The 25,328-nt window shown below is 49.8% G+C and overlaps 14 protein-coding genes across 14 annotated transcripts; 8 read left to right on the top strand and 6 right to left on the bottom strand.

The window, feature by feature from the left end:
* Positions 1 to 169: 169 nt before the first annotated feature.
* COCCADRAFT_26560 (uncharacterized protein) lies at positions 170 to 2,151 on the bottom strand (the record flags this gene model as incomplete). The annotated part of the gene is made up of 2 exons (XM_007714432.1): positions 170 to 2,023; positions 2,074 to 2,151. The coding sequence occupies 2 exons, from the start codon at positions 2,149 to 2,151 to the stop codon at positions 170 to 172; spliced, it is 1,932 nt and encodes a 643-aa protein (XP_007712622.1).
* Positions 2,152 to 2,500: 349 nt separating this feature from the next.
* COCCADRAFT_37095 (uncharacterized protein) lies at positions 2,501 to 4,084 on the top strand (the record flags this gene model as incomplete). The annotated part of the gene is made up of 2 exons (XM_007714460.1): positions 2,501 to 2,845; positions 2,894 to 4,084. 2 exons carry the CDS (start codon positions 2,501 to 2,503, stop codon positions 4,082 to 4,084), a joined length of 1,536 nt encoding a protein of 511 aa, XP_007712650.1.
* Positions 4,085 to 4,210: 126 nt separating this feature from the next.
* On the bottom strand, positions 4,211 to 4,987 carry COCCADRAFT_37094 (uncharacterized protein; the record flags this gene model as incomplete). The annotated part of the gene is made up of 1 exon (XM_007714459.1): positions 4,211 to 4,987. One exon carries the CDS (start codon positions 4,985 to 4,987, stop codon positions 4,211 to 4,213), a length of 777 nt encoding a protein of 258 aa, XP_007712649.1.
* A 355-nt stretch (positions 4,988 to 5,342) lies between these two features.
* On the bottom strand, positions 5,343 to 5,519 carry COCCADRAFT_97097 (uncharacterized protein; the record flags this gene model as incomplete). The annotated part of the gene is made up of 1 exon (XM_007714458.1): positions 5,343 to 5,519. One exon carries the CDS (start codon positions 5,517 to 5,519, stop codon positions 5,343 to 5,345), a length of 177 nt encoding a protein of 58 aa, XP_007712648.1.
* A 49-nt stretch (positions 5,520 to 5,568) lies between these two features.
* COCCADRAFT_97087 (uncharacterized protein) lies at positions 5,569 to 7,846 on the top strand (the record flags this gene model as incomplete). The annotated part of the gene is made up of 4 exons (XM_007714457.1): positions 5,569 to 5,979; positions 6,028 to 6,692; positions 6,752 to 7,342; positions 7,402 to 7,846. 4 exons carry the CDS (start codon positions 5,569 to 5,571, stop codon positions 7,844 to 7,846), a joined length of 2,112 nt encoding a protein of 703 aa, XP_007712647.1.
* Positions 7,847 to 8,194: 348 nt separating this feature from the next.
* COCCADRAFT_97059 (uncharacterized protein) lies at positions 8,195 to 9,044 on the bottom strand (the record flags this gene model as incomplete). The annotated part of the gene is made up of 2 exons (XM_007714456.1): positions 8,195 to 8,671; positions 8,736 to 9,044. Coding segments are annotated over 2 exons (786 nt in total), but the record flags the coding sequence as incomplete, so codon positions are not given.
* A 1,413-nt stretch (positions 9,045 to 10,457) lies between these two features.
* On the top strand, positions 10,458 to 11,497 carry COCCADRAFT_26555 (uncharacterized protein; the record flags this gene model as incomplete). The annotated part of the gene is made up of 2 exons (XM_007714431.1): positions 10,458 to 11,166; positions 11,217 to 11,497. 2 exons carry the CDS (start codon positions 10,458 to 10,460, stop codon positions 11,495 to 11,497), a joined length of 990 nt encoding a protein of 329 aa, XP_007712621.1.
* Positions 11,498 to 11,555: 58 nt separating this feature from the next.
* COCCADRAFT_97126 (uncharacterized protein) lies at positions 11,556 to 13,217 on the bottom strand (the record flags this gene model as incomplete). The annotated part of the gene is made up of 1 exon (XM_007714455.1): positions 11,556 to 13,217. The coding sequence occupies one exon, from the start codon at positions 13,215 to 13,217 to the stop codon at positions 11,556 to 11,558; it is 1,662 nt and encodes a 553-aa protein (XP_007712645.1).
* An 841-nt stretch (positions 13,218 to 14,058) lies between these two features.
* Positions 14,059 to 15,585, top strand: COCCADRAFT_26553 (uncharacterized protein; the record flags this gene model as incomplete). Its single annotated transcript, XM_007714430.1, has 1 exon — positions 14,059 to 15,585. The coding sequence occupies one exon, from the start codon at positions 14,059 to 14,061 to the stop codon at positions 15,583 to 15,585; it is 1,527 nt and encodes a 508-aa protein (XP_007712620.1).
* A 154-nt stretch (positions 15,586 to 15,739) lies between these two features.
* COCCADRAFT_5345 (glycoside hydrolase family 76 protein) lies at positions 15,740 to 18,256 on the top strand (the record flags this gene model as incomplete). The annotated part of the gene is made up of 2 exons (XM_007714425.1): positions 15,740 to 15,789; positions 16,996 to 18,256. The coding sequence occupies 2 exons, from the start codon at positions 15,740 to 15,742 to the stop codon at positions 18,254 to 18,256; spliced, it is 1,311 nt and encodes a 436-aa protein (XP_007712615.1).
* Positions 18,257 to 18,306: 50 nt separating this feature from the next.
* COCCADRAFT_37087 (uncharacterized protein) lies at positions 18,307 to 18,939 on the bottom strand (the record flags this gene model as incomplete). The annotated part of the gene is made up of 2 exons (XM_007714454.1): positions 18,307 to 18,424; positions 18,506 to 18,939. 2 exons carry the CDS (start codon positions 18,937 to 18,939, stop codon positions 18,307 to 18,309), a joined length of 552 nt encoding a protein of 183 aa, XP_007712644.1.
* Positions 18,940 to 19,637: 698 nt separating this feature from the next.
* Positions 19,638 to 19,793, top strand: COCCADRAFT_97104 (uncharacterized protein; the record flags this gene model as incomplete). Its single annotated transcript, XM_007714453.1, has 1 exon — positions 19,638 to 19,793. A coding segment is annotated over one exon (156 nt), but the record flags the coding sequence as incomplete, so codon positions are not given.
* Positions 19,794 to 20,536: 743 nt separating this feature from the next.
* Positions 20,537 to 20,692, top strand: COCCADRAFT_97017 (uncharacterized protein; the record flags this gene model as incomplete). The annotated part of the gene is made up of 1 exon (XM_007714452.1): positions 20,537 to 20,692. One exon carries the CDS (start codon positions 20,537 to 20,539, stop codon positions 20,690 to 20,692), a length of 156 nt encoding a protein of 51 aa, XP_007712642.1.
* A 254-nt stretch (positions 20,693 to 20,946) lies between these two features.
* On the top strand, positions 20,947 to 24,963 carry COCCADRAFT_5343 (uncharacterized protein; the record flags this gene model as incomplete). Its single annotated transcript, XM_007714424.1, has 5 exons — positions 20,947 to 22,041; positions 22,095 to 22,131; positions 22,296 to 23,192; positions 23,256 to 23,790; positions 23,853 to 24,963. The coding sequence occupies 5 exons, from the start codon at positions 20,947 to 20,949 to the stop codon at positions 24,961 to 24,963; spliced, it is 3,675 nt and encodes a 1,224-aa protein (XP_007712614.1).
* Positions 24,964 to 25,328: the final 365 nt, after the last annotated feature.

The raw sequence follows: 25,328 nt of genomic DNA, 5'->3' as shown, positions 1-25,328 counted from the left end.
TAATGGCCATTACTATCGGACAAAAAATCAAGGACATCGGAGACTAGCCTAATATAAAAATACAGTGATCGCCGGTTTACCACCCTCGCTATGCATACCTAAACAGTCATCAGGCCTACCTCGCTACAACGTATCATACAACATGAATACGCTGCTTGCCACCCAACGCTCACTCCAACGGTCTAAGCCGACTTCCAGGATGCACATTAGTTTTGTGCTGCGGTGTCCCCATACCATGTACAGGCGTGCCATTAGCCTGCTCTAGTTTCTTCCCAGCAATCTCCAGACTCCTCTTCACTTCAATCGTGGGCGTGCCAACACTGCTCGCAGTCATGGTACTATCCATGCTTCCCTTTCGCGAGAGAACACCATCCTGTCGCAACAGGCCCTTGATTCCGCCCGCCTTGCGAGCTGGTAGTTCGCCTTTGCCGGCCGTGGCCACATACAGCAGATATTTGAGGTTTGGCAACGTGTGGCGGATGTCCAGTGGCCGCAGTCCCAGCGAGTTTGAGAGAATCTCAATGTTCTTGTTGAGAAGGAACACACCATACTCAAATCGGTACCTCACGACATTCTTCATGTAGAGGGGATAGGTACGTTGGTGGTTTTGTTGATTCTGTGAAATAGCCAGTGGATCATCAATTGTCGACGTTGACCCGTGTAACGATACCGGATACGGCAGCATGACGGACAGATAGGGCGAGAGCAAATTGACAACTTGGGCCACATAGCCCAGTGCTGCAGAAGTAACGTCTTCCTTTGCATCCTCGAAAATGGAGTTTGGCAGCAAAAGCCCCCGTATTGTAAACGTCAGAGCTTTACCAGGCACAGGCTCGATCGGGAATATTCTCAGCAAGTCTTCACACACCCTTCGTCGTTGGCCAGTAATATCTTCTAGAGTCTTTTCCAAAAGCTCTTTAGTCTGGCCAATATTGGCTCTTTGTTCAGAGATTTCACTCTCCGCTTTCAATTGCTGTTCCCTCCCAGCCTTCATCTTCTCTCGCCGGTCCAGAATGTTGGCTTGCAGCTCGTCACGTCTTCTTCGCACAGCCGCAACACGTCGTTTTTCGGCTGTCACCGCGGCCTGCACTGTCCGCAAGCTTTCTTCCGTCTCAGCTACCGATTCCACTGTGAATATATCCTCTTTATTCGATATGAGTATACCCTCAATCTCGTCAGCAATCCGGTCTCGCGTAGTCAGTGCGTCTTGTATGCAGTCGTCGAGCGTCGATAGTCTCATGAGGGCATCATAAGAGGAAGATGGAAGCACTCGACCATCAGGATTCTCTTTGGGCGGTGCAAGAAGTTCTGGTCGCATCCTTTGCTGCACTGGTAGGTCTGTGAAGCTAGTATAGATGCCGTCCGTCATATAGAAGAGCACACAGTTCTGTGGAAGAGGGTGTCTGAAGCCTTCAAGGGTCTTGCCAATGAACTGGAGCGACCGGAACTGTACAGTATAGTCAAGCAGGTATTGCCAGTTCTGCATCGTCTCGCTCTTAGCCCACACCCTGATTGTGAGCGTGTCCAATCGCGTGACACCCGGTCCACAGGGGCCAAGATCGAAAAACTTGAAGTTTGGGTTCATAGCCTTGTCGACGACCTCAGAAATGTAAATTGGGTCCGTCCGGTCCTCGACGTGCAGCGAGAAGAAGGTGTCGGCCATGCGCCCAGCAGTGATGTCTTCCAGCTTATTCTGGCGAGTCAATGGGCTCGCATTGGTCCACTCCATTGTAGAGCGCCTACGCAGGCCCCTCCCGGCCACCGGCCTATTTGCTTTCTGGGGAGTCGTGGGGTCGCGCAAGCCATTGCTGCGCCGCACGGCATCGTCGGGTGAGGTGAGGTCGCTGGATGAGCGGGAATGCGCCAGGCCCCTGCTCTCACGCAATGCCAGCGCCTTTGCCGGCGACTTGAAGGTGCTGGGGACGGCTTCATCGTCAATAGTCTTTCCGCGTGGCTTTGTAGTGCTGGGGGTCAGAGTAAGGTTGCGAATGGTGATGCCTTGGAGATGCCGGAGCTTGCGGTTCTGGAGGCTTGTTAGCGACGTCAACCATAGGCAGAAGCTGTCTGACACACGTATGGCAGCAACCACGGGCGCTCGCGTGGTGGACGAGGGTCGGGCTGGCCAGCCGTCGTGAGCGGATCGCCGGCCATGTTTAGGCAGCCTGTCGCGGAGACGGGCAGGTGAGAAGCGAGTGCAGCAGCAGCAGGTGTCTCATGGGTGCATGGTGGAGGGCGAGGGAGGGCGGGGACGGCAGAGCAGGCGCATCAGCAATGGCATCGGCGCAGCCCATAATACATGTGTGTTGTAAACGTCAACGCTGACTGCGACCAGACATAGGCACGCGGAGGAGTCGCGCTGCACACGAGTCGTTGGCAATTCCGCGCAGGACCGGGCCCGTGCACCGAATCCCAATGATTCTCGCATCTTTGCTTGGGTCCATGGCATGCCCACCGTTGGCCTGTCTGCCGGCCCATTGCCTCGACCACACTCGCTGCAGCCATGCCTCGCTCACTCGCCCGGCTCCGGTATAAGCCGCCGCTGAAGCCCATCTCTTTTGCCCCCGCTGCAAAACGCACAACACCCGTCCACGAGGAATTGCTGCAGAGGCGGGTCGCCGCCTATGTCCAGCGCCAGTCAAACCCCAAGCACCTCCGCCTGCAAACGGTTGTCAATGAAAAAGCCAGACGCCAGGCGACGGGACAGCATGTGAATGCCCCCATTAAGCCCTACACCCTGCGCGACGTGGTGGACCCAGAAGGCACGGCAAATCATGGCGAAATAATCTACATTTTCCGCAACACAAAGACCAACCAGGTCATCTACTCACTTCAAGAGTTACTAGACGTACGGCGCCCACACTGACTGCATCGATTGGCTGTTGATTATCTGCAGAACCATCACCTCGACCAATTGCCCTTCATTGGCAAGCACTCGAAGCCGCCTGCCCTGCGCCCAGACGAATGGGTCCCTCACTGTGTCGTTACCTTTCCCACCTCTGCCCAGGGCCATAGCGCCTTCCGCAAGCTGCGTGAGTTCCGGAAATTGCACGAGACTGCATGGGACAAGACGAACCCGAAAATGGTTTCTATGGATCGCAAGCAGCGCATCAAGAAGATTATGGACCAGCGGGCCAACACGAGCGCTGATCTAGCAGAGGTGCTGCGCATACAAGAAGAGCATGGCATTCAGGCTGCAGAAGAGCTGCTAAAACGTGAACAAAAGGCCACTGCTGTGCTAGACAAGCGCTGGCAGGAAATTGATGCACTAGCCAATGCGAGCTTGGCCAAGGAAAAGCCAACTGACAACGTCAAGTGGCTGCAAGGCCAAATACGATCCATGGACCTGAAGCTCAAGATGAGGCATCACCAGAGTGAAGCCGACCAGAAGAGCCTAAAGGCCACCAAGGAAGCTCTCGAGACTCGGTTAGGCAAGTTGCAATATGCAATCAGAAAAGCTGAACAGTTCAAGAAGCTGCAACAAGAACTCACAAAAAAGGCAGCGCCTGCTCAAGAGCCAGGTGCGGAGGCAAAGTTGAACGAATTAAGGTCTAAAGCCCGAGTTTTGGACGAGGCACTTCAAAACCCAGACCCTTCTCGACCCGCATCAGATCTTGAAATGGATGCTCAACTTCTCGCTCAACAGCGAAGTGAAATCGACCTTCTTGAGCAGGCTTTTGACGCAAAGGCCCAAGCAGAATCTCGCGACCACTACATTGCTCGCTCGGTTCTCCCAAAGACCCTCAAGAAGACCCCTGTCAGACCTTACACGCTCAATGGCGTTTCGGTGCAATGGGCTGACATGCAAGACGCCCTCTATGCGGCCGGAAAGTGGCCTGATGCCATCGAGCACGAGCCTCTGGAGATCAACAGGGCGCGGGGAGAAACTCTGTTGCTCTCGGCTGAAGAGTATGAGATTGAGAAGAGCAACGATGTTGGACGGGTCATGGAAGCTCTGCAAAGTAGAGGCCAGATGCACGACGGCTTGCGGTCAAGCTTTGAGCCATCAGGTGTAGCTCCGGCACTGAAAAGTAGTATACCGACATTCTTGCCTGTACGGAATGCTTTCAAGAACGCTACAGCCTAGGGGTTGATGTAAATTATGTAGATTATTATTGTCGAATCTACCAAGGATTTCGGATACACACCGTGATATTTTTAAGTCCATATGATTAGTGCCCGCCCAACCATTCCTTTGCAAACTGACTTGAACTTATTTTGCATCTGTTTCGGCAGACTCCACTGCTTTCTGCTCGCCCGCTGTAACTTCCTCCTCCTTCAACTTGAGCTGGAGTTTCTCTAGCCGCTCTAGCAAAATCTTCTCCTTCTCTTTGAACCTCTTCTCAAACTCTTCGTCATCTTCATTGCTGAACTCGAGAGCGGTAGGTGTCTTATCTCCTTCTCCCCCAGTTTCCTCTCCGCTTCCTTCTTCCGTACTCTTCGCAGTCGCCTGTGACTCCACCAACGCAGCACGCTTCCTCTTCTTCACCCTATCAGCCCATCTATTGCACTGCTCCAATCTCTCCAAGCTGCTCTTCGGCCACAACTTGTGCATATCACCTCCCCTGGGCAGCGTATGTGCATCATCCGGCAAGCGTATCCAACCCAGCTTACTCTCGGCAAAAATATGCAGATCGGGCACCATGAGATCTGGGAAATCCAGTGTACCCACCCTCACATCGTACACAGCCTCTTCACCAGGGAAGTTGCTCGTCACCCACATGTGCACCCGACATGTGGAGCATTCCGCATGTACTTCAACGTCCCCGCGCCGATTATTCATCTTGACAAACGCTGGCAGTGTGGACGATATGACTTTGACATTATACATTTCTATCTTGAGGAACAGGCCGAATGCGCTGCCGCTAAAGGCACGGCAGTCGGTGCAGTGGCAGGCATAGCAGAAGAGAGGCGAGGTGAGGAGTCGGTAGCGCACTGTGCCGCAGACACAGCCTCCTGTTATTGCTGGGAAGGTTTTGCCTGAGGGCATGATGAGGAGGTGGATGATGGACGTTTACTTAAGAGTAGTAGTGGTGCTGCCTAGGGAAAGGATTATGTCGCTTAACACCATGCAAATAGACGTACATATGTGGGGGTTGCCAGCTCGAGTCATGATGACGTGGGGGTGTGCCAAGAGAGAACTTGCACAAGTCAGGGGTGCTACTAGGCGGAAGGCACCATTCTTTGATGTATTACTTCAAACTGCCTCTTTTCAGTAGCAAAACATATACTACACTCACATCCAGCAGATATACCTCAAATTAGGAATATGGACCACCTACCCCCATTGATTCTTTGTGCCGTCTTGCAACCATGCATAATTTCTTGCCAGCTGTACTCCAGTGCTAGCCCCGAAAAGCACCAAAGCGTCTCAATCCCCGCACCAGGCCTAGAGCATCAGGCAGCACCAGAGTTGCCTGCGCTAGCGTAGCAACACCACTCAGCGTACAGGCATAGGGCCATATAACAGCATTGATATAAATTCCGTCAATACCTTGCCATTCATCTCTGTACAGACTCATCATCTGCGTTCGCTTTCAGGACGCTCATCGCCTACGCTCCCACCCAAACATGGCGCACGATACTTCGAACAGTCTCTCAACACCAAAAAATGAATACCCTGGATTTGGACGTCCCCTGAGGATATTAGATAATAGTCGATTCCCTTTTTATCCCATAGGCGCCCACGTCGATTGTACCGGAACTGAGTCTGAACTCGTGCCTGTGCGAGAGCTTGCCATGATGGATGTCATGGAAAAGCTGACTGACAAGGAAAACTGGCATCGGAAAGTTTTCGACGAAGATATTGTAGCAAAGTGGCGCAAAGAAGCCCTTGCAGTCCCGGACGCCGACTTCTGGACCTTGGCAACCTACGCGAAGTTACAGATGTGGCCCAACGACGATGGGCCACCCGTCTTTGAGAACCCGAGTTCCCTCGAATGCGGATTAACAAATATCATGGACGAGGCCACTTTCCAGAGTGTGGGTCATCATCATCATTGAATCTAGATCGTCAGCTGACCTTAAAAGTGTATCGAAGAACTTCGCAGCAAAGCAAAGTACTTTGAGCTGACTGGAATCATCCCTACACTCGACGCATCAGCTTCAATTGCCAAATCTGATGTCATTGTGCCTGCCGGCCTCCAGGAAGATCTACGCATTGCATTTGACAAACTCAAAACTGATTGTGCATCTTCCCCGGACTGGCATCCCAACTCGGGCGATATGGTACAGGACTTGATACATCCTTCAATGTACCCACTTGTTTACGGCCGAAGCCGCGGATTCCGAGCAGAGAAAGTCGGTGTGACTGACGCCATCAGGCGTTGGGCTGGCAAGGGAGACATTATCCCTAAACTAGAATCCGATGCTCTCGAAACAGCACTCGCAAACCAGCCATCCTTCCCAAATTACGATTTGTCCACTGACCATCGAATTCCGGCAGAATATTGGTCAGATACATACCAGTGGCTACCAGCCAACGTGGCCTTCGGGGAAGGTGGCAAAGTCAAGTTTACTAGCTATATCAATAACCTTCACCCTACTAAATACCCGGATATCTATCGCATAATCGAGAGATTGATAGAGACATCAATTCCTATGTGGGATCAATGTCTACGGATGGCGACTGACTATGGCGAATGTCAAGGTGCCGGTCGCCTTGCACCACGGGCTGATAGGCCAGAGGATGTCAGGTTAGTCATCAATTGGTGTTCTTTACTTTAGTAATAAACTGACCTGGGATCTTCTGCAGCGATGAGGAAATGCACCTTTGGATTCCTGATAACATTGAGGCTTGTGCTGATGAAGATGTCGACATGAGCGAGCTTGTGGAAAGAGGCTATGACGAAGAATTCTACGCCAGTCGTGAAGAAAGACGCCAAGAAGACTACATGCAATACAAATGGGAGACGCTTCGGAAACCAAAGATACCAGCAATTCCTTTCAAAGAGGTCGATTATGCGCCGAAAGCTGGTCAACTTCTGGCCGAAAGATTCGCTGCTTCTGGACTGCAGGTCATTGTCAAGATGGCCTCGATCGAACTGACGCCGGAAAAGCCGGAATTTCCAGTTGGCGGATGGCACGTTGAGGGACAGATGAACGAAAAGATATGCGCCACTGCCTTGTATTACTTGGATAGTGATAATATAACTGATGACAGCCTCTCATTCCGCATGCAGATCCCCGAGGGCATTGAGGAGGATTTTGAAGTAGGTCAGGATGCATACCACTGGCTGGAGCAGATCTACGGTACCGCATTGGGGTGCGGCAATGGTCCTCGTCTACAAAACTACGGTAGTGTTCAGACGCGTCAGGGACGCCTTTTAGCATTTCCCAATGTCTTGTAAGTGCATGCCATGTCGCTGACGAGTTCCCTCAATTCTGACAAATCAAAAAAAATAGCCAGCATCGCGTCTCCTCTTTCAAACTCATTGACCCCACCAAACCCGGCCACCGCCGCTTCATCGCCCTGTGGCTCGTTGATCCTACAAAACGCATCATCTCAACTGCGAACATCCCGCCCCAGCAGATGAGCTGGTACACAGAGTCCATCTTCGGGTCCAGCGAACCAGCCCAACAAGCCACGCTGGAAGAGCTGCCCCCGGATATCGTCGAGCTGCTTGTCGAGCTCGGTTGGCCTGGCCTCACTAACAACCGTGAATGCCGGCTCCCAGAAGAACTCATGGACTTTGTGCGCGCATATCTCAAACAGGACAAGTTTGCGCTGCCGATGACTGTACAAGAGGCGAATGAGCATCGCTTGAAGCTTATGCGTGAGAGGAGTGCTTTTGTCAAGAAGAGTGAGGAGGGGTGGCAGAGGCAGACATATAGTTTTTGTGAGCATTGATGTCGGTTGGAATGAGATACGGGAGTTGTCAGAGAAGATGGTTGGGATGTAATTAGTGCGCTGGTTTTTTAGAGGATAATAAGGTGTGTAGTCCTTTTGAACAGTGGTATTGGTAGAGTCACGGGATGAGGATCGCAAACAGATGGAATGTAAGTCACATATTCTTAAGGTACTAGCCATGGGTAACTAACTAGTGATGCTCAATGCCCATCAGATTCGCAAAGGAAATCCACACCTCAAATTGACCATCCTATCTCGCCTTGATCTCACCATATCAATCTGGATTTCGCCTTATCATTATCTCTCGAGGAAAGTGCTGCGATTCCAGTATAAGACCAAGGACACCTTTTACTGGCGTCTTGGTGGTGGGCAATTGAGCTTTGGGTTAGATGGCCCCGTGAGATCCGGATCACATCCAACCGGCCAGTCCAGAGTCTTGCATCCCTTGCCCTCATGCCACGGCTCGCCAATCTTGAGGTCCTGCTTAAAGCAATTATCCTCTGCACAGAAGACAAAGGGCAGGATCTGCTTCGCGGGCCAGGCCATGGCCTCAGAAAGGGGGTCGCGGAAGTCGGTCCACATCATGGCGTCGACGTCACCCTCAGTGTTGCCCTGACACGTGAAAGTGTTTTTCCCCGTCTTCTTGCTCCATATAAGCTCGACGTTGAGGACGCCCTGGATCAGACCGCCGTTGATGGGGAAAGCGAGCTCCACCTTGTCGGCTACGCTGCACAGTAATGTCCGTCGTGACCACGGGAAGTCGTGGAAAAGGCAATTGTTACCCTGCATAGTCATGAGTTCGAAGACGCGGGCGACGATGCGGAACTATTATTGTTTCGTTAGCGTGTCTTCTAGTATTTAACACTCGCTGCAGCATGTGTGTACGTACCCCGAGATCCTGGATCTTTGGGTGATGCTTGATGTCAAAGTACGAGAACTTGACCTTGAGTGCAACGTGCGAGTCTGTCGCCCATTCGCCGTTTTTGGAGTAGACGATTTGCTCGATACGGCAATGGTCGGGACATTCTGGGCGGTCGTCGCTGCAGAAACCGGGGATTGAGGGATTTTTGTGGGCGATGCCGCAGGCCTTCAAGGCTGAGTACATGCGCTTGAACATGCGGCCTTTGCGGAGTGTGCCGGTGTGAGTTGCGTCTTTGCCGATGCGGACGTCGAATCGGTAGTAGCCGTCGAGGTTAGGAAGTGGCTTCTTCGCGGCGGCAGCACCAGCAGTGGTTGCATTGGAGAGGGAATCATCAGTATCGACCGCCTCTACATAATGTCCAGCGGACCAAGTCTCGTTTTTGCGCGTGGCTTCATTCAATTGGTTGAACCATTCCTGAAGCTGTGAATCGCCAGCGAGTGACTCCCCCAAAGAAGTGCCCCGAATTTGAGGATCAGATGAATTTGAGAGAGGCACACCATTGCTGATAAGAGTGGTGAGAGATGATTCTGGTACTTCTTAGCGAATGATTAAGCCACTTTGTGACATTCTCTTACCCAAGTCCAAGGTAGCTGCGGCGTCTTCCGGGACACTTGCGACAGCAAAAGCTATCAACAGCGCGATGAAGACGAAGGAGCACTTCATTGTGTATTTTTACTAGGTAGTAGACACAACCTTTGGCTGCTTTGGAAAGGAGAGGGTCTTAACGAGCGTGATATCGTGGTTGTGGGTTCAGTTGGGTAGTGGAATACGAAGCGAAACTGAAGGCCGCTGGCAATGTTTATATAGATCAGGGTACGGTGCGGTGAAAGTGAGAGCGCAGCTAAGGCGAAGCGAGCAAAAAGCCAAAGCGCAAAAGTAGTGAGTGAAAGGAATAGACTAGAGGGCAATACATGATTGGCGAGGCGCAGTAAAGGCAAGCACGATGGAGTCAGAAGAAGGCGTGACAACACCGAGTCCATTATCGAAGACGCGCATGATGATTTGGAGAAGTTGAAGGAGAGGAAGATGCTAATTTGGAATAAAGATATAGAGAGAAATCATGATACCCATGTTCACACGTTGCTACGCAGTGTTATTTCATCATCAAAATATATGTATACAGCTAGTTGTACGACCAGAGACGATATTAGGCAGTTGAATTTCAGAACGATGCTTATACGATGGTACATAATGAAGCAAATAGTGACTCGTGGCTCCTTGTAGCCTGTTCAAACGCCGTGCAGTAGTGGTGCGCGACATTGGTCTGAAGGATGTTAATGAAGTGAAAGCAAGATCAAAACGCGGTATTCAAAGGAGAGGGAGGCTCAGTTATTACCTGGGTTCAACGTGTGGTTCTCAATTGTTGAATCCGCTCGGCATGAATTGCATGTAACCATCTTTTGGATCGGTGGTTATGCAGGCTCAATGACAAGTCTGCTTGGTCGACAACACTGGTTATGTCAACAACCATTAGGCTTTGACCCACTTCCCATGTCACACCGTGTACATCCTCTCCTCACATATGAAATCGCTAATCGCCAATAGCACGCGGTGCGTATCTGTATTACCCATGCTTACTACTTATACCCGTTGCAGTTATTCCCGGCGGGGAAATGGTCACGCTCTTATGCGGGGGACGACCGGCAACGCGACTACCTACGAACCAAACACTCGTTTACCATACTTATTATGTCTACCACCTATCTTCTGTCCCGTCCACTGCTTCGAGCTTTTAGTCCCTTCAAGTTCCGGCGCGCATCTACTTCATTGTACTCTAATCGATGCCTGGTCACGTCTTCCAATCCACACGGCGCATCAGTGGCAGCAGGGGTAGTACGTGTCGACCATGCGGAGGAAATCGACAACCAGACAGTCGCTGCTATGGGTCGCACCAAAGCAGGCAAATCATTGAAAGTACGCAAGTATCCGACCTTTACAAGGCTCGAGGATGAGCGCCTATACCGCAAACAGCACCTTGCCGCTGCTTATCGGGTCTTTGCTTCTCGCGGTTTTGACGAAGGAGTCGCAGGACATATAAGTGTCCGCGATCCTATCATGACCGACCATTTCTGGCTCAACCCGCTCTCCACCCATTTTTCCTTGATGCGCGTCTCGGATTTGATCTTGGTCAACGAAGAAGGCGAGGTAGTTGAAGGTGACCAACCCATCAATGCGGCCGCATTTGCTATTCACAGCGCAATACACAAGCGACGGCCGGAAGTACATGCTGCATGTCACGCTCATAGCGTACACGGAAAAGCATTTAGTGCTTTTGGAAGAGAGCTGGACATGATTACACAAGACAGCGTGCGTTTTTACAAGAGTCACAGTGTATACAACCAGTTCGGTGGCATCGTATTGGCAAGTGAAGAAGGCGAAAAAATCGCTGATGCGCTAGGTGTGTTTTCCTAAAAAATCTACTGTGCTGACACCGTTGACAACGAACAGGTGACGGAAAAGCAGCCATACTACAGAATCACGGTATACTCACTGTAGGAAAATCAGTTGACGAAGCAGCCTTTTGGTTCTTGTCCCTCGATAAAACCTGCCAGGCGCAACTTCTAGTGGACGCAGCCGCAGCCGGAAATGGGCACAAGCCAAAGATCATACCGGAAAGCGAAGCAGCTGAAACATACAAACAAGTAGGCACACCTGAGAAGGGATGGCTGGCTTTCCAGAGTTACTACGATGAGATTCTTGCAAGGACTAACGGCGAATTTTTGGAATAAACCAGGTTGATTAAGTTGTTCTAATTCTACTGTACTCTATTGCTGTCCAGTCAACTGACTACTCATTAGTTTTTCTTCGAACCAATTCATTTTCCAGCTCCGCCTTCTCCTCAACTGTCAACTCGCTCTTTGCCTTGCCAATCTTGACACCGAAAAACATGATGACGAGGGCCGCCGCCGCAATGCCTGTAGCAAGCCAAAAGGCGACTTTGTAGCTCTCTCTCTTGCCCCTCTCTTTTGTCTCGCTCACTGCTAGATCAGCAAGTGACAAGAACACTGCTATGCCTAGAAATAGAATAGAGTTCATGAAAGAGCCTGCAAGGCCTTGACGCGCTTTTGGTAGCGATGTGGTAATGAAGATGTTTGCCACATTGTAAGTAATGTCGATGCCGAGAGTAGCACATATCATGGCGGTGAAGATCCAGGCCCAGAAATTGAACTGTGCAGGAAGGATCGCGAAGAGAAGAGTGGAGAGAATGAATGCCACTCCACTGATAATAAGTAGGATACGACCGGGCAATAGGTGTAGAACCAGTCCGCCGATGGTAGCTAGGATCAAGCCACCGATGCACATGGGCGTGAACCATGCGGCAGTGAGGAGTGAGCTCGCGCCGACAACGTCTTTGATATAGAAACTGGCATAGAAGATGAATACGCCAAAGTTTCCGTACTGGAAAAAGAGAGCCAGTCCAAGGGGTTTCATGCCCTTGACCTTGAACAGATCACTGGGGAGGAGAGGCTGCTCAGCTACCCAGCCTTCGATGTAAACGAAGGCACCGAGGAAGATCCAGCCTAAGATGAATGTTACAGGGATGTACGGAGTTGCCCAGCCTTGTGGGGCATGGCTCCCGTCTGTAAGTGCGAAGATTACCAGGACAAGCCCCGGAACTACGGTTGCGGTGCCCCACCAATCCATCTTGACAACATTGACTGGTGCCTCAACCTTTTGATTGGCCTCGACCTTATATTTAGGTATGCAGAAATACGACGCTACGCTTACAGCGACGAGGATGATGGTACCGATCCAGAAGAACCAGCCCCACGATGCGAGTTGTGCAGAGATGCCCGCGAAGAAAATGCCAGTAAAGAAACCAACAGGGGCGAATGCACCATACAGGCTAAAAACAAGATTCTTTCTTGGACCAGGACGATATATGGAGCCCAACAGCATGATGCCAGATGGAAGGAATGCTGCAGGACCAAATCCTTGCAATGCCCGACACATAATCAACATGATGTAGTTCTGTGAGAAGCCGGCAATAAGGGACCAAATGATGAACCAGACAAGACCGACATTGAAGACTAGGTAACCTCCGAAAATGTCACCCAGTCGGCCAAAGGGCAAGAGAAACGCTCCTGTGACGAGAGAAAAGACGGAAGCGGGCCATGTTTGTGCCTTGGTGGGGATGTCGAGCTCTCGAGCGAGGTCGGGCAGGAGAATGGTAAACCCAGAGATCATGTATTCGGACATGAACATGGAGCCCAAAAGGGCGAAACAGAAGCCCAGCTCCTGAAGAAAAGTGCCAAATGCTTGTGGGCGCTCGCGACCTAGGCGTTCGATATCGGATTCGCTGTATGAAACTCGGCGGGGCATATTGATGCCTTCTTCGGCCTTTTCTAACGTTGTTGGTGGCGCGAAGTCTTTCGAGTTTGGAGGTGCTGGTGTAAGGTTGCCATGGTCCAAGGTGGGTTGGCTTGTTGGAAGCGTTGGCGTTGTCATGCTTGAACTGTGCAAGACGCGTACGGTGGCCAGAGAAGTGTTCTCGTGGCGACACTTGTCAGAAGTAAGTGATGGAGAAGCACAAAAAACTCTTCTGATGTCCGATAATTATATGACTCCTTCCATTGCTTTTCAATACCTTGAGTTTGACCGGACTTCACAAAGCCCGTGGACGATGTGGTAACGAGAAAGAAAGGCATTTTCTAAGCAGCGGCCTAATGTAGAATGTACAGCCGAAGCACAACGTTAAACGCCAGCGGTGTATCTGACGTAGATGAATTAAGCCGTGACGAGGTGGACCCTTTGCCGCAGAACGTGTGTCTTGGCTGCTGATTGGAGTTTAGTGTGGTGGTGGAACGTGAACGTAGAAAACACTCAGATCACGACTTTGCCATAGATGAAAGGGATGTGATTGGTCCACTGCAGTTTCTCGCTACGTAATGAGTAAAGACGGAGGCTGACGTGACGAAAAGTGCCGCTGCCGCCAAGCCCAAAGCCGTTAGCTCCGTCGCGCCACTGTTTCCCCAGGCCACATCCACCACGAGCAGAACATATCCACCCCGCGCCGTACCCCGTAGAACTCAATTCAGTCAATCACCAGCACATCTTGCATGGCTCCCATCCAATGAGCACAACGCACCTAAATCTGCCGACCAAATCTTGTCATAATTGCCGAAAGCGACGTTGGAGATGCGATCGGTCTCTACCAAGCTGCCAGAAATGTCTATCAGCAGGAACCGAATGCCTGGGTTATGGGAAGTTGTTTGTATGGAACCGCGGTGTCGCCAGTCGCGGCAAGATGATGGGAAAGTGCTACGAGGAAAAGATGGAGCAGCACCACATGGCACACGCAAATCCGCCTGAAGCATCAGCCAAGGCCCAGGGCATGTCGGCCTTGGTATGGGACAACCAGGGCCCTTCTCAGCAACAAGACGAGCAGCAACAAATGTCACCAATATCGGGGTCTAGCCATCAGCTAGTTTCCGGACATTCGGTAATAGACGATTATCGAATGTCCATACAAGGACGGCAGATGGATTCGGGCAACGAACGGGAGATGATTTCGGATGTTCATCGAGCATTGACAGACCCTCTGCTCAATGATCTCGACCGAAACTCACGATACTATCTCTATCATTTCGCAACTCAGCTGTGTGAGGTCATGGTCGTCTACGATGGGCCTGGTCAGAACCCTATTCGTGATCTCATACCGGCAACATCTGCCTATCCGTTGCTTTTGCAGATCATTGTCGCCAATTCCGCCTTCCATGTCTTCAACATCAGCAGCAACCCCATGAGCCAATCCTCCTACCAGGAGCAACAGAGTCCAACTGTCATGGCCTATTACCAAGCTGTAAGCCGTTTTGGGGGCCCGCTCAAATCCTCTTACCGAGATTCTCTTGTAGCAAAACAGCAGGCGCTGTCGTTGCTTGCAAAGAGCATCACCTCCGTGAACACTGCTAATATTGATTTTATACTGATGACGATCTTATTGTTCGTCAACTACGCCCTTGTAGAATCCGGTCGAGATAAATGGAAAGTCCACATGGACGGTGCTCTCAAGCTCATCCAGCTACTCGGCAAGCCGCCGTATTTTCAACGCCCGATGAGCAGACTTCGCCAAACTATACTTTCAGACCTCTTGGTATTTCACATTCTTGGTTCAACTTTCAGCTTCACGACGCTGCCTGCACTAATTCCAGACACGATTGAACTTGACCCTATCCTCCGTTACGCCGAGACGAACAACTATCTCTCTTGCCCCGGGCCGCTACTTCGTATCATGTTGGAGTCTTTTGCGCTACCAGACTCTCACGGTTCCCCTTCCAGAACCAATACCCCCATTTACATTGAGGAGCAGGTGGGTGTCTTGCTGCGGCGTGCCCTTGAATTTGACCCAATTGTATGGTCATCTGATTTTGTACCTGCATCACCCTTCGAAGACATTCAACAACGTATCCGCATCGCCTCTGCGCATCGTTCGGCCGTTTGTATCTATCTCGCACGTGTCTTGCCCTCTACAAACCCTCTTCTCGACCCAACAAGCGGTACCGCTATTGTCAGTCTTACAGCTTTGGCCGACGACGTGGTTCATCACATTTCGCATCTGAAGCCGAGAGATGCACTGTTCAAGTCAATCTGTTGGCCGTTGTTCTTGGCTGGCGCAGAGTCAGAAGACTCTGCCCAACGCGAGTGGATCATGAACACCCTTGACGAGCTATATGGTCTCATGTTCTGGGGCTACCTGCGTACATCCAAGCGCGTGCTGGAAGCGATATGGAAGTTCAAAGATGAAGCCGGGCCTGGTTCAGGGAACTGCTGGGTGGAACAGCTTAAAGACTTTGGTCACGATATTTTAATTGCCTGATCATGTCAGTCGTAATGCTGTCAAACGACGAAAATATTGATGTCAGCAACCAGGGTAGCAGCTGTGCATCCGCATACTAAAACAATTGGGCCGATACCTTTATGAAGCAACGTCATCGCACCAGAGCTTAACTGCCATAAGGGGGAAGAGAGTTATGGCTCTAACCTTCAATGTGGATGCAACATCGATGAAGCGCGCATTTCCGTGAGTAGTGTGGTGTTGGTAGGCCAGCAGGCGGGCCGTTGGCAAGGTTGTTGGACAGGCTCCAATAGCGATGGTGTTTGCGGATCCCCCGTAAATTAGCAATCGTGTTGTTGGTGTCAGCCGGCGTCCAAAGCAAGAAGGCGCATCGCCGAGTGGGGTAATGTCGCACTAGTTGGTCGTCTCGTGGATGATCGTCCAAGCTCTGGACCTAACAGAAAAGCGATAGCTGCCTTACTAGGTGTGCATCCAACGCCTTATTGACACAAACGGGCACGTGCCTCGATTTTCTATACATATATCATCTGCTAGGGAGTTTACTGAAGGTGTAGACTTCTACACAATCTCAGATGCCCTTGAAGATGCCTCATGATCATACTTTCTTGCTACGCCAGCACAGCGTATCCAATGTGTATACATTCATCATCCTTACATCGCTACTTTTTTCGACAAATTTGGCGCATCTAACAAGCCCGCCTGGCACATGGGTATCCCGCAACATCCAACCCCTCCTGGAAGCACTATCGCCAAAGCGAGACTGGCAGGGTCTGGGTCCTCAAATGTCTCGGCCGCTTCAAGTGCCTGTGAGCATGATCAAGAAGTGAGATTCGATCAATTTCATTTTCTAGTTTTCATATGTGTTACAGAGTGTACTTTTTCGGTTGGCAAGGCATACGTTGTTTTTGTTTCATGACCAGATCCCTTGAGCCACCAAGTTTACAGACTGTTACGTCTTCGAAAAGGAATTCTGGTCCAGCCTATTTTTGTCTTCAATTCACAAACCTGGCAAACCATATTGGACGAGAAGCTATTGGACCATGGATCCGATCTCGGATAAGGTTTTTTGGCTGCTATTCTCAGGTTTGAGAACCGATCGATCAATTGTCAGACATCACGCACAGACGATGCTGCTTTTCCCCTATGGTTGTATCATTACAACGAGCTGCCCCTTGACACGAACAATGGAACGTTTACAAGCCATACGAAAGAATTACGCTGATGTCGACGCTGCCATCCGCGGTCATGAACTACTGCTTATGCCCCAACCCAAGCGATTTCCAGTTTGCGGGCAGCGTCTCAAATGTGATTTAGTTATTCCCAAGTCTTCTAATTTCAGTAACCTATTATCAGCTGTATCTTTACAATGTTTTCTTACCGCCATCTATATCAATTATTATTCATTCTTACAGCAATTTCTAACGCACATAGCGACAGTGAAAAACATATCGACCCAGGATCCCGCGCCAAGCTCGCTCTGTCAGCTCTCCAGACATGGTATAATGAGACCACAGGCCTCTGGGAAACGACAGGATGGTGGAACGCAGGAAATATCGTCGCAACGTTTGGTGATTACGCAAAGGCGTTTCCCGAGGACGCAGACTTGCAGGCTCTAACGAGGGATGTTTTCTCGAATGCACTTGCTCGTGCACCAATCATGAACCCTCAACCGGGCTACGAAGATGAACCATCGAACAGTACAACTGACAATCAAGATGGTTCTATGCATGTTGAAAGCGGATATATGAAGGAACTTGATCCGATAACCTACGAGCCCCGTTGCAAGTTCCCGCCGAATTGGAAAGATGGGACTAAGAACATTTCAAGTGCAGAGGCTGAACATCATATTGAGAGTCCAGACCCACACGACTGGCTTGACGGCTTCTACGATGACGATCTTTGGTGGGCGCTGGCTTGGATCAATGCTTATGATGTTACCAACCACCAACCGTATCTTGACCTTGCCGAAGGCATCTTTCTCGCAGTAGCAAAGACATGGGGCGCTTATTGCGATGGCGGTATATACTGGAGCTGGAAAAAGAACTACGTTAATGCCATCGCGAATGAACTCTTCCTCAGCACTGCAGCGCATCTAGCGAATCGGGTCGAGCATAAGAAAGAGACATACCTTGATTGGGCGATGAAGAGTCACGATTGGTTCTTCGAGAGCGGAATGATCAACATCAACGGTACCGTCAACGATGGCTTGACAGAAGACTGTGAGAACAATAACAAGACGATCTGGTCATACAACCAAGGCGTGATACTCGGCGGCCTCGTCGAACTCCAGCGCGCCGACTCTCCATCGGAAACTAACTTTCTTGAGGCTGCACACCGTATTGCGCGAGCAGCTATTTCTGCGCTCTCGGGTTCCAATGGAGTCATTCACGATGCCTGTGAGCCAGAATGTGGTCTTGATGGTGGGCAGTTCAAGGGCGCCTTTATGCGAAACCTGGTCCGGCTACAGCAAGCATATCCAGACGACATGTTTTCCGCGACGATTCACGTAAATGCGCAATCGATCTGGAAGAAGAACAGGGAAATGGATGAAGGGCTTCCGTTCTTCGGTGTGGACTGGGACGGCCCATTTGTCGATCCCGCGGATGCTAGTTCGCAGAGCAGCGCCATGGACGCGCTAGTTGGTGCTGTAGTCACGGGGTGGGCGTTCAATATTGACAACGATGGGACTTAGTTACGACGAAATGCTTTCTCTTTTTGTAAAGACTTCTAATGATTGGTTGTCTATTTTTGCTCCTCCCCCTTTTCAATTACGATTTCCTTTGCACCATTCAAAAAATCAAACTTGCCTACATCCACACCCTTCATCCTGAGAATGCCATATGCAGTTGTCATGTGGAACCTAATATCGTAATTAGCAAATACTGTCCTAGTCTCTCCCACAAACCGTCTCTGTCTCATCTCAGAAGTCTAATTTACTTACCACATATTCGGATGCGCAAACTTGTACACATAATCCACGGCTGGCAATCTTATCTGCGAGCCATTATGGAACTTCATCAGCACCTCATTCGCCTCCTTGCCCTCAAAATCAGCAGGCTTGAACTTCTCAAGGTACTTGAGCGTCTTCTCGATGCGAGCCTCCAGTTCCTCAAACGTCTGTTCGTCGTCTGGCAGCGTAATGGTTTCGAGCGCTGGGTTGATGCGGGGCGGCATGAACTTGACGGCGTCGGTCAAGCGGTAGATTTGGAACCGGAAGTCTTTCATATCAGGGTGTAGGGTTGCAGTGAGAAGGGTTTCGGGGTCGATATTATTGGAGAGGGCGTGTTCGTGGCCCTTTTTTATGAAGGCGCGAGCGTTTTTCATGGCGCTGATGGCGGGCGAGATGGCCATGGTATAGAAGGCTAGAGAAGACATGTTTGTGCGTAAAGACGAAGAGTGTGTCTGGAGTATGGAGAGAGAGAGAGGTGGAGAGGGAGATGCTACTGACTTTGCGAGCTAGCAAGAGGTATTTAAGTATGCCTCCTCTCTCGCACCCGCACCCGCAAAACGACTCACCGGTCGGTCGGCCGATCGACCCGAGCAACCACGTTGCAACTGTTTTCGCAGCCTCCACCCTACAACTTGATTCGGTGTGAATGAGACGCGATAATTGCTACAGCTGGAGATTTGGATTACAAAGCTGGTGGGCCTGATGGTGTAGAGATGGGCGCTCAGCCAATCGGAGCCCGGAGCGATGTGCCGGGAAAACGCAACTGGAGAGCCGCTACTGCAGGGCAGATAGAAGTAGCCTGACGTGGTGCTTGATTACAAACATGATAGTTGTATCATCGTGAGGTTACGCGAGGCGGGTGATTGTATGTACCGAGTGTCAAAATGGTAGAGCAGTGCCGTGCGGTTTGGTCCCTCTGGGGCGTTGATGAGGTGTACAGTGGAGGCCTGGCACGAAACTATTGCGGGTTTTGTCAGTTTCAAGGCAGAACTTCGTATCCACTGTAGTATTTTTTGGCATGTTTTCGAGGGATTTGAGACATCGTAAGGCAGATGCGGTGTAGGCATTTGTCATCCAAGAAGACCCGGCTGATACTTTGGAGTGCCACAAAAGTAATTTAAAAAAATTGTTGTCACAGTTGCTTGTTGTACTCAGCGTTTCGATATCGATTGGCTTAACTCTAATCGTCTTGAACACATCTCCGTGTCAAGAAAAGTCTCACAATATTTTACGTCACGCAGCTGGTTTAGATATGGTTATGGAAGTTCAAAGACTGTAGCACGGCATTTGTATAAACCAGAACTCGATTTCTCTTCTTGAGAATCTAGGTGATATTCTTCGCTAGACTGAGCTGGCAAAAGCATAACGCAACTGGTGCAAGTCCGAATACTGCTTACCAAGCGCACCTGGCATCATTACTTTTCTTTCGAACTTTACTCTAAGTAAGTCTAGAGCATGATTTCACGATTTATATACGGATATAAAGATCACCCGAATTGCCATTTCCAAGGGCTATTTTCTCCACAATAGCGATATGAGCTTTTCCTGCTGTCAATGCGCATATTTGGTAAAGTTTGCAGACTGGTATGGGCCACTTAAATACTCCATTAGATCTTCACTTAAATGAGAGAAATATGCAGTAGTGATATGATGTATTGCTCGATGAACCAAATACTTATTCTAGTAGTACTCCAATATAATATGGTTGGTCCTATTATAGCCTCTCATAGTTATTTAATGTATTCTCTACACGCAAAGCGAAAAAAAGTACCTGCTTCATGAGAAAGCTTTCATTCTGATAAAACATCATACTCTCGAAAGTTATGGCAGATTTTTCCGCTTATTCCCTCGTGACCAAGAACTCACTCTCTAAGAAACTTCGATTCTGTAAGTCAGGGAGACCACTCATATTCTTCATCATTATCTGCGTCCAAGTAGTGCGAAATGCATATAGCGGGATGCGCATCCTTAACTTAGCGAAGAGATGATCGATCATTCGACGTAGGGTACTTTCTAAGACTAATGCTACGGGTGACTGTAAGTAGTATATTGGACACTTTGCGGCTGAGACTACTTACGTATGCAGTCTGCGCTAAACCGAAAAAGACGATGCACTCACCTACATTCGTGCTGTACCTCATTCCATCACGCTGTGATTTCTACTACATATCACTATAATCAGGCGGATCTTGTCTTGACTAAGTCCGCTTTCCGCTTGGCAAGCCACCCTGGTAGCCACGTCTCAAGATCTGTCGCTGCCGATCAAGTGTCGGGACCTCTTTCCTCCATTCGCACGTCCGTAAATGTCGCAGTCTCACGCGGCTCACCCTACTACTCAATTCTTTTACACTCACACCCCTATCCCTACACTATTCCCAATGTATCTCGACACACCATAGCATATGGTGAAAAATCCTAGAGCGCTGGATTCCATGGATAGTCAAGTTCCTGAGAATCCCCTGAGGACGGCTCCTCCTGTTCGCCCGAAGAAAGACCGACAAGATGGCGCCCTTAATCGCCTGAACACATCAAGCCTTCCACAGTTGTTGGACATGGACAACAGACCGACGTTTGTGCTTGATATGGAAAATCGTGTCCATGAAAATCAACTAACGGTGCGACCGATATTCTGCAATGCTGCGTTGAAGAGGCAGGAGCAACTATTTCTCAAGGTCATTGGCTCTGCACGGGAAGATCCCAAAGATAGCGACCGCGGCGCAAATTACGAAGAATTTAGAATTTGGGCAACAACTATCAGTACATTTCGAGATTCTAGAGACATCTTTCCATTGACGATCGAGTACGCCAAATTTATATGGACCGTTTTCTGTATTCAGCCCAACTGGAGAGTGATCACCGGCCATCCGGTCTTTCGCAACGAAGATATTCCAGGAGGGGGTCCACTGTCGGCATCTGCACCCGAGTCTGAGAAGAAATGGCATGGTGTTCGGGTGAGAGACGACAAGAAAACTTCGGCTTCTGCTGCAGCTATCTCGACACATGACATAGTCGAGAATGTTGAACAATCTGAACTTCCACAAAAAAGCATCAGTTCAGAGCAAGAAAAACGTCGCACATCAAGCGTCTCCGCCGTCACCCTGGCAGCACTTGAATCTCCCGTACCCGACTGGACAGCTGCGAACCCCAAAGGCGTTCTTCCAGAGCATTTAACATTCGTAAGAAGTATTGACTGGTCAAAGACGCCCTTGGGCGCTATGAATACATGGACGATTCAATTCCGAGAAATCGTTTGCTTAGTCATGCGAAATCCCCATCCGTCATCTGTTTTCTGGGGTGAGGACTTGACCATGCTCTATAACGAGTCTCATAGAGATATCATTGCGGGCAACAAACATCCTGCTTTGATGGGTACTGGCTTTTCAGGCCCTTTTCACGAAATGTGGGATTCAGTTCGCGCTACGATGCGCGAAAGTGCTCGAACCGGTCAGGCTCAGCTCAACCTCAATCAAATGTTACCAATCATACGGCATGGCTATCTGGAAGAGGCATTCTTCACGTGGTCTTTTGTGGGCATCCACACCCTGACTTGACCGTTTATGTGTCGCTTACATGACTTTAGGTTCCAGTTTTTGGCGGTACTGACCTCATTCTTGGTTGTAAGTATTGTTGCAATAACCCACCATACAATATCATCGAGGTCAAATGGATACAATGGTATTGGCATTAAGTGCGCAAAAAACCACAGATATATCAACCCAGTTTTCATTGAGCGAACATCATTGGACATGAAATATCTTACTAATTCATAATTGGAATCTAGTCTATATGAATGCATTTGATACGACTGTCGAATCGCTCAGAAGCAGAAGAATGGAGTTATTACGCTACCTGGGTGAGCGCCTGAACGCAACACGCACTGTAAAAGAGTTTTGGGGTAGGGTGCTGGACGGTCTGGCTCACAACGACTACGACGTGCCTTTCGCACTCTTGTACTCGATTGTTGATGCAGAAGAGATCGAACATAGCTCTTTGGAATCGCCTAATACCAGTCAGAGTTACGTAAAGACTTGTATCATTGAAGGATCCATTGGAGTACCGAGAGGACATCAGGCTTGTCCTGAAAGATTTTCCTTGACGGAGAGTGATGATACTCTGATCTCAGCTTTCATTCAAGCGACGCGAATATTGGAGCCGTTGATGTTACATGTGGATAATGGAACACTCCCGCGGTCATTACTTGAGATCGTTGAGTGGAGAGGTTACAAGGATCCCTGCAGGGAAGCGATGATACTACCTCTTCGGCCAACAAACGCGGACAATGTTTGTGCGTTGTTGCTCCTCGGAATCAACCCTCGTAGAGCTTATGACAAAGAGTACGAATCCTTCACGTCCATGCTCAATCGACAGATTGCGACTTCGTTAGCGTCAGTTCTTCTTTTTGAAGACGAGGTACGGCGAAGCAAGCGTGCAGCTGAAGTCGCTGCCTTACAGCGGGAGGAACTCTCTCAGCAACTCCAACTCCAGACCAGTCGGATGCGTCGAATGACCGAGTTTTCGCCTCTGGGTATGTGTTTGTTTGACGCCGAGGGGCACTTATTGGAGGCAAATGACCGTTACTTTGAGATGACCGGAGTATCTCATGATACCATTGGAAACTTCATGCCCGACGAGGTGATGGCAGAGCAAAGCTTAGAGGCTTCAAAGAATATGTGGGATGGTAAGTGACATCTGTAAATTACCTCTGCTCTATGAGGTACGCTAACGAATCGTCAACAACTAGACTTGATAAAAACCCACAAGCCGACAAGTTGGGAGCTTCAATATGCACATCCCGAGTTTCAAGCAAAAGACATTGACGGCGAACCCATCGACTATTGGGTTCTTGCGTCTTGTCAGCCGGAGCTAAGTCCAGACGGTGAACTGATAAGCGTTATGGGCACCGTTACGGATATATCGCACCTAAAATGGGCCCAAGGTCTCCAGGAACGAAGAATACGAGAAGCAGAAGAGGCAAAGCGCCAGCAAAACGAGTTTATTGATATTACCTCGCACGAAATGCGCAATCCATTGTCGGCAATTCTGATATCCGCCGACGACATCGGAGATACTCTCAGTGTCCATCAATTCTCATGTGATGAGGATAGAAACGTTGCAAAAAGTTGCATCGAAGCTGCGAATAATATCGCTCTTTGTGTTCAGCATCAGAAGTCGATCGTCGATGACATCCTTACCGTATCGAAACTAGACTCCAACCTTTTGCGCATGACTCCCATCCCTTCACAGCCTGTCGCTGTCATTGAGCGTGCCATTTCTATGTTAGTGAACTTCTTCTCCACTTCTCCCTGAATATGCTCCAAATTATTGACACTGTATTTAGGCTTCGTCCCGAAGTAGTGGCCAAAAATATCAACCTTGAATTCAAGCCGCACTCAAGCCTGCAAGAACTGGACATCGATTGGGTGATGCTCGATTCTGGCCGTCTGCTACAGATCATCGTGAATCTCATGACCAATGCGATCAAGTTCACTCAAGATCGGCCAACACGCTCCATTGTTATCCAAATTCGCGCACACGCCGAAAAACCAGATTTTGAACTTCCCAATGGCTTTGAGTTTGTCCCACAACGAATGAAACTTACTAATTGTGGCAATGGAGATGACTGGGGCACCGGTTCGCCGGTCTTCCTCTTGTTCCAGGTTCAAGATACTGGCTGCGGACTTACACCGGGACAGAAAAAGCTCTTGTTTGAGAAGTTCGCCCAGGCATCACCGCGCACACACGGAAAGTATGGCGGTAGTGGCCTTGGGCTCTTCATCTCGCGACAGCTAGCCGAACTGCATGGTGGACAGATTGGTTGTACCTCGGAAGCAGGCGTCGGCAGTACATTCGGGTTCTATCTAAAGAGCAGAAGAATGACGTCTGAAGACTGCCGTCTGCTCGAAGAACGCGCAAGAAGGTCACCTAATACCGAAATCCCCGCATACTGTTTGCGCAACACCCCGCAAGCATTTTCTAGAATCCACGACAATCCTAGCGAGCAAACCAACAAACCGACCCAGCAACTCCACGTCCTCGTCGTAGAAGACAACCAACTCAACCAAAAGGTCCTCTGCAAACAACTCACAAAAGCAGGCTGCATAACCGCCACCGCCGACAACGGCGTGCACGCCCTCGACCACATTGCCAAAACTCAGTTCTGCACTCTAAACGGCATACCGCTTTCCATGGTCCTTATGGACTGCGAGATGCCCGAAATGGACGGGCTCACGTGCTGTAGGAAGATACGCGAGATGGAGCAGCGCGGGCAAGTGGTTAGGCATGTACCGATTATTGCCGTCACGGCGAATATTCGGTGCGGCCAGATTGATGAGGCGAGGGCGTCGGGCATGGATGATGTGATTGGGAAGCCGTTTCGTATACCGGAGTTGCTGGAGAAGATGAGGGCTTTGTTGGAGAGACTTGAAGGGGAGCAGAGTGTGCAAAGTTGATATTCCATTGGGTGTACCTTTTTTTCGGCGGGATTGCATTAGCATTGCGTATCTTGGCTTATTGTTCTCTTGACGTGCTTACCTACCAAGTCAAGGCCTGGGGCTTCGTCGAATTCAACCCAACGTTTTGGTGATTTCTTAGAGTTTTTCGAGTTGACTGACAGGGAAAGATGATGTGCAGAAGTTATACTGTTTTCCATATTCGCAGCGGCAATGGTGAGGTGACAAGTGAAATCAGCACTCGGAATCCATTACAGTGGACGGCAAAGTAAACATATATCTTGTGAAGTTTTTCATATTCATTTCTTCATGCTACAAAGACAATCCCCATGACTAATCATCGCATTGGAACTCTCACAACTCCA

The sequence above is a fragment of the Bipolaris zeicola genome, assembly GCF_000523435.1.
Source record: "Bipolaris zeicola 26-R-13 unplaced genomic scaffold scaffold_81, whole genome shotgun sequence".
NCBI lineage: Eukaryota > Fungi > Ascomycota > Dothideomycetes > Pleosporales > Pleosporaceae > Bipolaris > Bipolaris zeicola.
This window is presented reverse-complemented; position numbering and strand designations above follow the sequence as displayed.